The 13330-nt window shown below is 39.7% G+C and overlaps 2 protein-coding genes across 2 annotated transcripts; one reads left to right on the top strand and one right to left on the bottom strand.

Annotated features, from left to right (window-relative positions):
- Positions 1-3670: 3670 nt before the first annotated feature.
- On the bottom strand, positions 3671-5185 carry LOC139933980 (rhodopsin, GQ-coupled-like). The gene has a single exon (XM_071928229.1). It carries the CDS (start codon positions 4785-4787, stop codon positions 3750-3752), a length of 1038 nt encoding a protein of 345 aa, XP_071784330.1. The 5' UTR covers positions 4788-5185; the 3' UTR covers positions 3671-3749.
- A 6356-nt stretch (positions 5186-11541) lies between these two features.
- On the top strand, positions 11542-12501 carry LOC139952535 (somatostatin receptor type 5-like). Its single transcript, XM_071951705.1, has one exon. It carries the CDS (start codon positions 11542-11544, stop codon positions 12499-12501), a length of 960 nt encoding a protein of 319 aa, XP_071807806.1.
- Positions 12502-13330: the final 829 nt, after the last annotated feature.

Below are 13330 nucleotides of genomic sequence, written 5' to 3'. Positions count from 1 at the left end.
TACATGGCACTATGATTGGCGTGCTATTAGCAAGATAGTGGTGTGAAACACAACATGATTCAGATGTGATTAACAATAAGGTTTTATCACATGGCTCCGTGGGATTGTGTCCATGTCCATGGTACGTGATACCAACCACACGCTGACCAATCAGATGTCGATCTAGAACAACGTCATTGCAAGTGTTTTGCAAAAAAAAAGACTCTGAGGATGGAATTTTAATTGTCATCACTCTTAGTGTTTGGAAAAATACGTTGATTTGTTTCCACCATATGGACGATGATGCATTAATTAAGTGCTATTCACACGACAGCAATTTAAACTTGGGTCTCTTGCTGAATATTAACATGGTTGTAAAATGTAGCTCTGTTTGACTAGATAAGCTGGAGAAGCTGGACAGTAGAAACAGTTATATTCCTTTCACACGAGGTACATTTTGTACAATTTTACAACCGTGCGAATATTTAGCAAGGAACCCTTGCCCAAATGCTCTCGTGTGAAATGGGATTTATACATATACAATGAACATAGGAACAATACATTATAGGGAAACATAGTGAAGTAAAATCGAACGGTTTTCAAATGGTATAAAATGTGTTTCACAATACTGTATAGTTTTAATAACTGCATTAACTTTATTGATGTCGTGTTATCTGATAAAAACGGCCCTAATTTATCGGCAAGATGTTAAGCATAAGGTCATCATATAATAATAAAATGGAACCATGTTTGCCCTCTTTCTGGGCGTTAAATGTGTACCTTTTGCTTTTAAATACACAATGCTATATACATATCAAACAATAGTTATTACAAGTGTTGAAACGTGTTATGTACATAATACCGCACTCGAAAAAGTCATGGCCTTTCACCAAAAAGCAAAGTAAATACAACAATTGCAGGTGAAGACAACGTTTTGGATATGGTGATATTTTAATACCTGATGCTGCTACACTAGGGTGTTTAAACCGACACCCTGGTGTTGGCTTATATAAAATGCGCAAGCGAGATCAAAATTAACACCATATGTCATTTAAATAACACACTTATGCTGTAAATATTGATGTTGTTGTCGGTATTTATAATGACATCCATGGTGACAGTTTTAACATCAAAGTTTTTGTGCAGTGGGAAGCTTTACTGTGCATACAGGGATCGAGTTGTCAACAATGTTAATCCCCTTTATAACTGAAGATTAAAACGAGGAAAATATTGTTGGTTAAAAAAAAAGTGTTTGAATCATGTGATTATACATGTGTGCGTAAACGGAACTCACCGTGACAAATGACGTCATTTCATCCGTCATTCAAAACAACCAAAAAATGTTGCAAATAAAACTAGTTTCACTCAGCGACGAAACTATAATAAATATTTTACGGGGCACACGGAGAAATATCATTTTTGTATAGGGGGAGGCACTTCTGGTAAATAAAAACTGTGTATCTTTATCTGTTGAAGTATATGGTTTCATGGCATGTGGATTTGTGCTTTATACACATCGGTCTAAGGGGAACAGAATAAAATAATTATATTCTTTTGTTAAAGGCAGTGGACACTATTGGTAATTGTCAAAGACTAGCCTTCACAGTTGGTGTATCTCAACATATGCATAAAATAACAAACCTGTGAAAATTTGAGCTCAATCGGTCATCAAAGTTGCGAGATAATAATGAACGAAGAAAACACCCTTATCACACGAAGTTGTGTGCGTTTACTTCTTTCTCCAAAACTATGGCACTTCAGAGGGAGCTGTTTCTCACAATGTTTTATACCACCAACCTCTCCCCATCACTTGTCACCAAGAAAGGTTTTATGCTAATAATTATTTTGAGTAATTACCAATAGTGTCCACTGCCTGTAAATCTTATTCTCTATAGTTTTTACAAGATAATCTGACTTGGAAAAACAAATACAAAAGTAACTACACAATTCTTTTTGAAAAAACATGTATTTATTTTAATAAAAGCTAATACGACGTAATGATTAAATTCTGGTAATAATTATTTAATCTCAAACTTCCGGCTTTTTTTTTCAAAAAGGGGAGGCGTTTTTTGTTTTTGATTTTAATGAGCAGCTCGCTTGATTTAATTTGATTTTTTATGTACAGCAATAAAATTGTTCCAGGAATATCTAAGAAATTTAATCTTACAGTGGCCTACGTCATTGAAAGACTAGATATTGGATTTAATTAAATCATGAAAGCAATTCCTTATACTTTTTTTTGTTATTACTCATGACCATTATTCTTTACAGGCAGACAGGTGACAGCTTCATTAAGCCGACCTAAGCCATGTGTACTTAAAAGCAGTGGACACTATTGGTAAATACTCAAAATAGTTATTAGCATAAAACCTCACTTGGTAACGAGTAAATGGGGAGAGGCTGATAAAACATTATGAAAAACGGCTTGAAGTGATGTAGTTTTCGAGAAAGCAGTAATTTTTCACGAATTTGATTTCGAGACCTAAGATTTAGAATTTGAGGTCTCGAAATCAAGCATCTGGTAGCACACAACTTCGTGCAGTGCCATCAAGTGTGTTTTTATTTCATAGTTATCTCACAACTTCGACGACCAGTTGAGCTAAACATTTCACAGGTTTGTTATTTTATGCATATGTTGAGATACTCGAAGTGAGAAGACTGGTCTTAGACAATTACCAATAGTGTCCAGGGTCTTTAATTAAAACAATATCGAACGGTTCCTAAAACCAAAGGTATACTCTACCTTCAAAGGCTTTATCGAACATGGAGACAAAATTAAACAGAGCATCGGCCTCATTTTGTAGGCTCTCAAAATACTCTACATTAAACAAATGTGAGAGCCAAACAGAAGGGGGTACAATGTCAACATTTACCTAATTGTGACATTGGACGTTGACTTCAACTTGAGGTATTTTGGACGACATGGGCCCTGAAAAGTAGGTTTTATTTGTTAAGTGGTGTAGGGGCATTTTTCGAGATAAATGTTCACTTGTGGAAAATTACACAGGTGTGCCTTTGTTTGTACGATTTAATGTTTTTATGAACGGTTTCTTTGATTCACAAAACATAGCCTAAACCACGTATTCATTTCGGCTAAGATTAGAGCAAGCAATTCATCAGTTTAATAATAACATAATATCCTAACAAATACCGTTAGTAGTGGCATGAATAATGAGAAATTAATATAAAGAACAATATGGTGTCAATGTGACGTTCCTTTATAGAGAATGATTCTGTCGATAAACTACAATACATCATTGTGTCATTTTAAACTCGACAAGGCATTAAAGTACGACACTTCATTATATCATGCTTATGCTCGACAGGACTACACATGACGACACTTCGTGATGTAAGTGATTTGCTCGACAGGGCATTGGCCTTAAAGTACAACTGCTCAGTATTTGATGTTGTTTGCTCGACAGGAGATTGAACTAAAATTACGACACTTCATACTATTATGCTCGACATACCATTTACTACAAGGTGCGATAATTCATAACGTCACAATTATGCTCACAGTACATTGACTACAAAGTACGACACTTGTATGCTCACTTTTTATGTCACGTTTATGCTCGACATGGGGTACTATACCCTTTACGATGTCACTCTTATGCTCGACATGTTACGTCATAGGCCTAAAGTTCGAAACATGAAATCAAAGTTATGCTCACTTTATGATGTCCTTATGAAGCTCGACAAAATTAGGTACATCATAAAGTCACCGTCATGCTCAAATTACAAGAAGATCCGTGCACGATGTCACTTTATGCTCGACAGAATCTTTCACGGGTCGACACAAGAAGTCCTGATGGTTTAGGTATATCCTTGAACCTACATCCTAAGATACATCGAATGACAACATTGAACCGTGGATGGTTCACAGTGTACACTATTGGATTGACACAGCTGTTAAATGTAAACAACACCGACGAAAACAGCAATGTTCTCGAGTTAGATGTCACTAGAAGAGCAACTGAATATGGAGAGAAACACACAACGAATAAACAGGTCACTATGAAGAGATTTTTAGTGATCTGAAGTTGTTGTCTGTTCGCGCGTTTCTTGAAACGCACAGTGACTTGTTCTTGCATCTCATCGTCTGCTTGAAAGTCAGTCATCTCATGTGATGACCTAAATGACTCTTCTCTGTGCTTGAAATGACGCTTGACGTGTATGAATACTAGAGAGTAACTGATAGTTAGTATCAGAAGTGGGATAGGATAAAAACAGAACACCTGGATCAAATGGTAATCCATGAATCGTAGGTGTGTGTCAATATCACTGCATGTGTTATCCTGCTCGTCGTAACCCAAAGCACCGATCCCGAAGGCGGGTGGAACTAGCATAGCTGCCAGAGGGATAACCCACGTACCAGCCACCATGATGATAATCTTCTTGGTGGTAAACAGCCACTCGTGTGCTTTCACTGGTCCTTTAATCACAAATAGGCGGTTGAGAGCGATGCATGCGAGATTGTACAAGCTTGAACCGACGCTGGTAAAGGCCATGAGCGCTAGAAGGAAGCAAAGAGTTTCTGAGCGCCACCCGTCCCTAGAGAGTAAAGGTACCACTGAGCTAAACGGAAGAAGCAGACAATAACATAAGTCTGCAACAGCTAGACTCACTACAAACACGTTAGGAATAGTCTGTAAATCTTTAGACAGGGCTACAGCCAAGATGACGATGCCATTTCCTACTGTGCCTAGAACGAAGATAATCAGAAGCAATATCGCAACGCCTACCCTTTCGCTGTACGTGAATGGCGATGCGTTCATAATATCTACACTGGTAACATTTTCCATGTTTACTCCTCACCAATCAAGTTACAACATACCGATCTGCGAGTCAGACGAGACTCAGTAGACCCCGGAGTACAAGTTCAAGACGTTCAAATCACACCGGGTGTTAGTTCGCACACACTCTAAGACATAATGCAACTTTCTTCACAACCGACCGCATCGTTTTCGTCACCAGGTTTAGAACAGCAAAGAGGAGAAAATGTAAAGACTCCCTGATGATGTTTGGACGCTCTCCAAAATACAAAGTGCTCTTCAGCGAACGACGGCTATTACTAAACAACCGTTGTTATTAAAAGCTCTAAATTATTCACGGATAGCCCTCTCAGAATGATTGTAATTTGGAGGCGTTATAAATAAACCCATAAGGCGAGGACAGACAAAGTGCGTCATGGTGTCATGGAAAGCTCCACCATATTCGGCTCATCGCGACGTGTAATAAAAGACCAGCTGCTAGTCATCATGGTTTGTCAGGCTTCGTGACTACATTCAATGTCCCTTGATATATGGTTTGATCATAAAGCTATGATTATAATAATTATTCCATACCCGCAATAAATAAAACCTGCAAGAGTTATTACATGGACGATGATTAGCATTTTCAATTTAATTGGATTTTGAAAGTCGTGTTCGTTTCACAGGAAATCGAAACTGTACCACCACGACAATTATTCATAATTTTAACTAGGTATGGTGTATTTTGTAAAAACGAATTGTCTCAAATGCCAACTGTTTTTATTTTGTCATTAATTTTTATAGTGAGTACCAAAATAACATTTCTCGGCCTCTTCTGCTTTAAAGTCACAAGATACCTTTGGTAACTGTCAGAGACCAGTGTTCTCACTTGGTGTAGCTCAACACATGCATAAAGTATTACAAAAGCTGTGGAAATTTTGCCTCAATTTGCCATCGCAATTGCAAGAGAATAATACAATTAAGGGGAAAAACGCATTGTTGTACGTATCAAATGCCTATAAAAAGGCTTCAGCGAGAAAAAAACTCTTTCTCACAAACTATGTAACCTTGAGGGAGCCGTTTCTCTCAACAGCTCTCCATTGCTCACAACCAAGTAAGTTTTTATGCTAACAGTTATTTTGAGTATTTACCTAGCCTTGCTCAAGGCAGTCGCATTATTCGCTCCGAAAAAACGCAGCTGTAAACCCACCCGCCATATACCCTGTGTATGGTGTGTGCGATCACACCGAATGACCCACCCGTACACACACTGTCACATCGCACGAATACTGTTCACACAAGTCATCGCACTCGTACACCACTAACCGCATGCGGAGGCCGTCAGGCCGACAGCCTTGTCGGGTCTGTATCTTCCCGTTTTAATGTGTTGTATTGAAAAAATTCCAATAGTGGACGAAATTGGGGGGGCTCTAGGATATGCTAGTATGCAGCTCATGAATATGTATATCGTTCGTCAGACCTATCAGACAACACAGGATGTGAGGCAAATGAATTATTCATTTTGACGTCCAATCACACACGCCTATCATGCTCGCTGAGCGTCCGTGGTGGTGGTGTGTGATGATGTAGACATGTCTCATCTTTCGCGGGCATTATGGTAATGAGCTGACCGTGGGAACTCTTCGCTTATTATAGTAATGAGGTCAGTGGCTTCAACACAGATCCTACAAGGCTGTCGGCCTGACGGCCTCCGCATGCGGATAGTGTACGGGGGCATCGTGTCGTGCGATGTTACGCACAGTGAATACGGGTGGGTTTTACGCACAGTGAATACGGCTGGGTTCTTATACAGCGGTGGTCTTTTTTCGGAGTGAATAATTCGACTGCCTTGAGCAAGGCTAGTATTTACCAAAAGTGTTCAGTGCCTTTAAGACGAGTCTTGCTGCTCCAGATGTACTGGATAATTGTTCTTAATATTCTACCTCAGTGTCTCGCCCGACCATTACTCTGACATGTCTTTTTTAATACTTGTTCGTCTCAAGTGGTTTATCATGTGTCCAAACGCTTGTCGGAATTAATGATCCATCCCACGATTAGGGTGAAACATTAAAGGTGTTCGTTCATCGGTACTTAAAATTTGCTGTTCTCATTGAAGTACGGATTGCGTATTGCCATTTACCTGGTAAGTCTGCTGCCACCTAGCGTTCCAAAGTCTCCTATTATAAATAGGTCATATAAAAACATCAATGCAACGACCAGGGTGTATGCAATCGCCTTCGTTGCCTCCGTGAAGTATCAGGCTTTCAACAGTGTACGGTGCCTTGAACAAGTTGCATGGCACTTGCGGAGCTTCGTATGATTTCATCACTTGTGTTAAAATTTAAACGTCTTTTTTTTATTTTACAAATGTAATTACATTTGGAGAAAAGGATGACAATGAAGATGTAGGAATTTGTGGAAACTGGAGCAGCAACTTGAAAATGAACATCAACTTTTAAAACATATTTTTGTAACGCCAGATGATCTAAATGGAACGCATCGAAGGAATTCATAACGGAAGAAAACACAATAGCTTGAAGTTGCAATCCGAACACTTAGAAATGTCATTGCCAACCGATTTAAGATTTCAAACCGAAACGCAGAAAGAATTTTGCCCATACAATGCCCATTTTATCAGGAACTAAATACAATTACTTCAAGATTTGACATTTTATTCAACATATTTTGTCGGCAGTAGCATTGTGGCTGTAGCATTGTTGCTGTTTTTCTACGCAAATTTGCGAAGGCCACCAAGGCTTTCACTAAAAAAAATCATTCAGGCAACAGTCAACATTGATTTTCAGCGCTAGTCAAAACCAAAAAAGGGCACTTGTTCACAAAAAGGGCACTTGTGTATAATCATGGTATTTATAATAAAACAATTTTTTATTAAACTTATATTGCGTACTCTAACCTGTTCGAGGGCACATAACAGTTAAATACATAGACACTATTGGTAATTGTCAAAAACTAGTCTTCTCAGTTGCATAAAACAACAAACCTGTGACAATTTGAGTTCAATCGATCGTTGAAGATGAGAGATAATTAATAATGAAAGAAAAACATACTTGTCACACGAAGTTGTGTGCTTTTAGATGGTTGATTTCGAAACCTCAAATTCTAAATCTGAGGGCTCGAAATCAAATTCGTGGAAAATTACTTCTTTCTCGAAAACTACCTTACTTCAGAGGGAACCGTTTCTCACAATGTTTTATACCATCAACCTCTCCCCATTACTCGTTACCAAGTAAGGTTTCATGATAATAATTATTTTGAGTAATGACCAATAGTGTCCACTGCCTTTACGATAGCAATTCTACATTCTTCCAAAGATTTTTTTTCTGCCATGGATTCTGCACAACCTATAAATTATACCGACCACAGTTCTGACTTAAGAACAATACTCAAATTTAGTACACTGCAAAACTGGGGTGTTAAATAATTACACCATGGATGTTGGCTATCACAGTGGCTTACGGTTGTATGGCTTCTGACTGGCACCCGACAAAAATTACTGACAAAATAGAGAGACTGCGAACATCGGGATAAAGGTCAACTGGTTAAGCGCCGGTATGTTAACTCGGGGAGTCGTTGGTTCGAGTCCCACTCAAATAAAGCTGCCTTTGTTCAATAATAATAACAACAACAACAACGACGACGACGACGACGACGACGACGACGACGACGACGACGACGACGACGACGACGACGACGACGACGACAACAACAGCAGCGTACCCAATACAGAGTTCTTTTTCTTGTGTACAAAGCTCTCCATAGACAGTCTCCATCCTACATATGACTTACTACAGATGCACCATAATAATAATAATAATAATAATAAAACAGTATTTATACAGCGCAATATGAATTAGAATATCCTCAAAGCGCTTAACAGCAAAAAAAAAACCATTATAAGAAAACAAAAACTTGGAGTATATTCCCCACTTAAAGCCCACAGCAAATTTATATTAAAATTAAATCAACCTCAAATAATTTTAAGTTTTTTCCAGTTACCTAATTTCCCATTTACCTATCTTTACATTATGTTGTGTATTGAAGCAGAAAAAGACTAGCCTAACTGTTTCTCGTTTTTACATAAAAAGAGTCAGGTCTGCCACTTCACGGAGGCAACGAATGCCTCCGTGACTTGGTGCCCTTGAAATGCTCCTGTATAAATTTACAATTTCTTCATAGGATGCCCTTTGCCAAGGAAAACATGCTTTGGTGCCCTTGTCATTTCAAAAACGAAGCAAACATGCATAAAGAAGTACGCTAAAGTGGTCCACGTTCACCAAACCAATCCAATCAATCAATCAATCAATCAATCGGAATATTTTATTTAAAGCCATTGGACATTTTCGGAACAGAAAAACAATATTCAAAGTTCACAGATATACAAATAAGTTACAGGGTATACAGAAGGTAATGGTGAAAGACTTCTCATTAAATAATATTCCATGAAATGCTTTACTTTTTGATGAAACATTAAAGCAGTATCAGTTCTCGATATCGAGAATAACGGATTTATTTTAAACACACGTCATGACACGGCGACACGTGCGGACACAAGGGTGGGTTTTCCCGTTAATTTCTCCCGACTCCGATGACCAATTGAGCCTAAATGTTCACAGGTTTGTTAAAATTATACATAAGTTGCGATAGACGAAGTGTGAGCCTTGACAATACTGTCTACCGAAAGTATCCAATGACTTTTAATAGCGCAAAAAAAAGAAGGGAAAAAAAGACAGTTACATGAAATTATTTACAATACATAAGAACCGAACTGCCTGTATAGCTACCGGGCAATGTCTGTGTCCTTATTGGTAAGACACTGCTCTGGGAGTGCAAAGGTCGTAGGTTTGAATCCCACCCGAGATTTGCCCGTGGTTTTATTTTCACAGAACTCGGGAAACTACTGAGTACATCGGTGTATGGGTAAAACATATTCCATGAATATTATTGTATCCCTGATGCAAATATTATCTACATGTAGCAAATAACAAATATGTTTATCTATGCCTAATTATTACATGAAAATAGGCTTATTATTTTTTAATTTTACACTTAATGAAAAACACATTTTTTTTTGCAGTTTCTTGAACAAATAAATAGTCTGAGCATCCTTTGTGTGATTTGGAAGAAGAGTGTTCCATTCTTTCGGTCCGTGCAGGAGAGTGAGCGATCGGAAATGACACGGCAAGGGTTCTATATAAATGGGCTCGATAAACTGAGGAGAAGATGTGGATGATCTAATCCGTCTGCGTTGTTGGTGCATCTGTAGTAAGTCATATGTAGGATGGAGACTGTCTATGGAGAGCTTTGTACACAAGAAAAAGAACTCTGTATTGGATACGCTGCTGTATATAGGGAAGAGTAATGAGTTACGATGTAGGAGGAAACTAAAAATAAATAGTAAACTTGCGGGTACAAACCACACGAAAGAGCTGGTGTGGTCTCGGCGTTTCGAACAGTATACTCTGCTGCTCTCCTTAGTATATGAGATACGATGTGATTTATGTGAGTCATACTTCTTGCGCTTGACAATGACGCGAGCAGAGGTGCGTTGGGCATTGTTAGGTTTAGTGATTCGGGATTTGCTTACACCAATCAAGAGGCTGTTGCAGTAGTCCAACCTTGGCTCAATTTCATTGCCTTGCTTACCGTTAGCAAGTAATGGCCGCTTACGGAAGCAGTGAATTCTGTGCATACGTGAAGTGTACTATTCACAGGTTAGCTGTGATTTTTGGCGTAGTGCGCATACCCACTCGTAGGCGTCCTACGCTAACACAGATAGCGCAGATAGTCGTAGACTTGTCCCCGTTTATCCGCAAAGGCAGGTACATGCTCGTTTAGAACCAGTGATTTCATTGGATAATATCATTTCATTGGATAAACGTGCAGTGACGTAAACTTTCTATTTCGGTGTTTTGATTGGTCCGAGGTGATGTTTGGCAGCTACACTTGCAGAGGTCGTCTGCATATGAATCTAGGTGAAAGGTGAAGGTGGAAAGGGATCGACCTACACTAGAGGCCACTCTCTGGCGTTATTCACGAGCCTCGAAGTGTGACTTCAGATGTTAAGGCTAAAGGTCACGCGTATTTCACATAAGCTGTGAGTTTTGGCTTGTGTGCGCGTGCGTACTCCACGTTTTTCTAGGCATTCTACGCTTACACAGCTAATTATAGTGCAGAAATGGTGATCCTAAGTGCAGAATTCGGCGGTAAGCAGAGCCATGAAACCGGGCCCTGAATGTATCTATTGTGTGCACGCGAAAATGTGAAGCCACGGGTGGCTCCTCCCATCGCCCGGTCACACAGGCCCCTATAACGAGAACGATAACGAGAACGATAAAAATGCACGCCCTCGATTGGTTGAATGAGCGTGGACGTATTCTGCTTCGCTTGGCCCCAGCGACCTGCCAGATCCACAGATTCTTGCTCAGGAAGTACGTCATGCGTACAGTGCATATAGATGTGGTGCTGTGTGAGTGTGATGCATGATGGGTTGCGCATTATAAACCAATGACAGTGCATAACACGTTTGCCCATCCCAGCGCCTTTGGTTAATTAAAGCAAGGCGATGGGGACGAGCGAAGTATTCTGCGTGAAGCATTTCAACCAATCGAGGGCGTGCATTTTTATCGTTCTCGTTATCGTTCTCGCTTACATCGACCAATAATATGCATTGTTGAATCCACGTGGAGGGGCCGAAAGGAATTCCTACGCATATAAAACGCAACCTGATGTACAGGAAATTCGGATACGGTTCTAGTTTCTCCAAGTTGCGATACAAATTTTCAACATGGACGGCCTGCTTGCTCTGCGGATCTACCAAGACCTCACCGGTATAGTCGGGATCCTGGGCAATGGTTTAGTTTGCTTCGTCATCTTCAAAGTACGAACAATGCAGACGCGTACAAACGCCTTCATATTTCATCAAGCAGTCATTGATTTACTTGGCTCTACCATGAATGTCTTAAGAAATGAAATCGTCTTGCCTGATACTATCCCAAGCAACGCTCTGGGACGGTTTACCTGCCAGTTCTGGGTTTCAAACTATTCGCTGTTTTACTTCTTCATTCTGTCGACCTTCAATTTATTGGTGTTGACCATGGAGCGGTATTTCGCCATCGTTTACCCCTTCAAATATCAGGCAGCATTCACCACTTGGCCTCGGCTGAAAGTCTCAATGTCTATGGCGATGTGTTGGATTTTCAATACCATTCTGATGTCGTATACTTTGCTGATTTACAAAGAGGAAAACGGTAAATGTGTTCAGAATCTGATCCCAGGAGCGAACATAATTGGAGTTATTGTCGCGGTCTTGCAGTACGTCGTCCCGGTTGCCGTGATGCTCTTCGCCTACATTCGCATCAGTGTGGAGATGAAGCGGGGAGCAGCCCGTGTCGGCCCGGCACCAGCCCAGCATCTTCCCGGTGGAGCAAACGCACCGGACATGGCCGAGTCCCTCCTCCGTGCAAGACGCAACACCTTCAAGATGCTCCTGATCGTCTTCATAACATTCTTGATCTGCTGGACGCCTAACCAGGTCATCTTTCTTATGTTTAATCTTGGGATAGACATTCAGTTCAATGGCTGGTTTTTCTTCATAACTGTCGCAATGGTTGCCTCAAACTCTTGCGTCAACCCGATGATTTACGCTTTCAAGTACCGTCAGTTTCGTAATGGATTACGTCAGATATTTTGCAGACAACGAAATCAAGCAAATGATATGAGCACAATATCAACCGGTACCGGGTAACGCATTGAGAACTCTAAAGGAGGTGTAAAAATAATAACCTCATCATATTAAAACACTTTTTGTTAGGGCACTGGTAATTACTCAACATTACTCAAATAAATAAATGTTAGCATAAAAAACTTACTTGGTAACGAGCATTGGGGAGCATTTTATAACACACACACAAAAAAACATTGTGAAAAATGAAGTCTTTTTTGAGGTCATTCCTCACTCAGTTTCAAAAGGCATAATGAAAGCACGCACATTTGGGCAACAAGGGGATTATCTGTCATTTTTCTTTTCCAATTTCGATTACCAATTGAGTCAAAATTTTCACAGACTTGTTATTTTATGCTTATGTTGGGATACACCTACTAGAGGGAATATTGGTTATTTAATGTTTCCAGTGTCTTTAAATCTTACACACATCAACTTAAATTACCGAGAAGGGACCGGTCTAAACCTTATAGTCGGCGGTAAATGTTTCCCGGTCTGAATATACACCAAGCCAAGATTGAACATGGATATTTGTAACTAAACAGAAACTGGACTCTGAAAACGTTGAACACATTAGTTGAGTTTAGTGAGATACCACGTGGAAACTGCAGTGTCTTGCAACGAATGTGAAGGTAGCTGTTGCAAACGGCTTACTACTAAAATGGTGTTGCCAATATGGATCAATGGCCGCTATATAACTGTACGTTTGATTTCACATAATATATTGAGCACCAAAAGTTTCGTAAGATATTATATCTGTGGTGGTGCAGGTGACATGACCCCTTGTCTAATGTGGTACCACCAGTGTGCCTTGTTAAGGTATAAAATGTATTGTTAACCCAGCAAGTTTGTT

Source organism: Asterias amurensis, chromosome 2 (assembly GCF_032118995.1).
Source record: "Asterias amurensis chromosome 2, ASM3211899v1".
NCBI lineage: Eukaryota > Metazoa > Echinodermata > Asteroidea > Forcipulatida > Asteriidae > Asterias > Asterias amurensis.
Note: the sequence above shows the minus strand (reverse complement) of the source record. Positions and strands in the feature narration are given on the sequence as shown.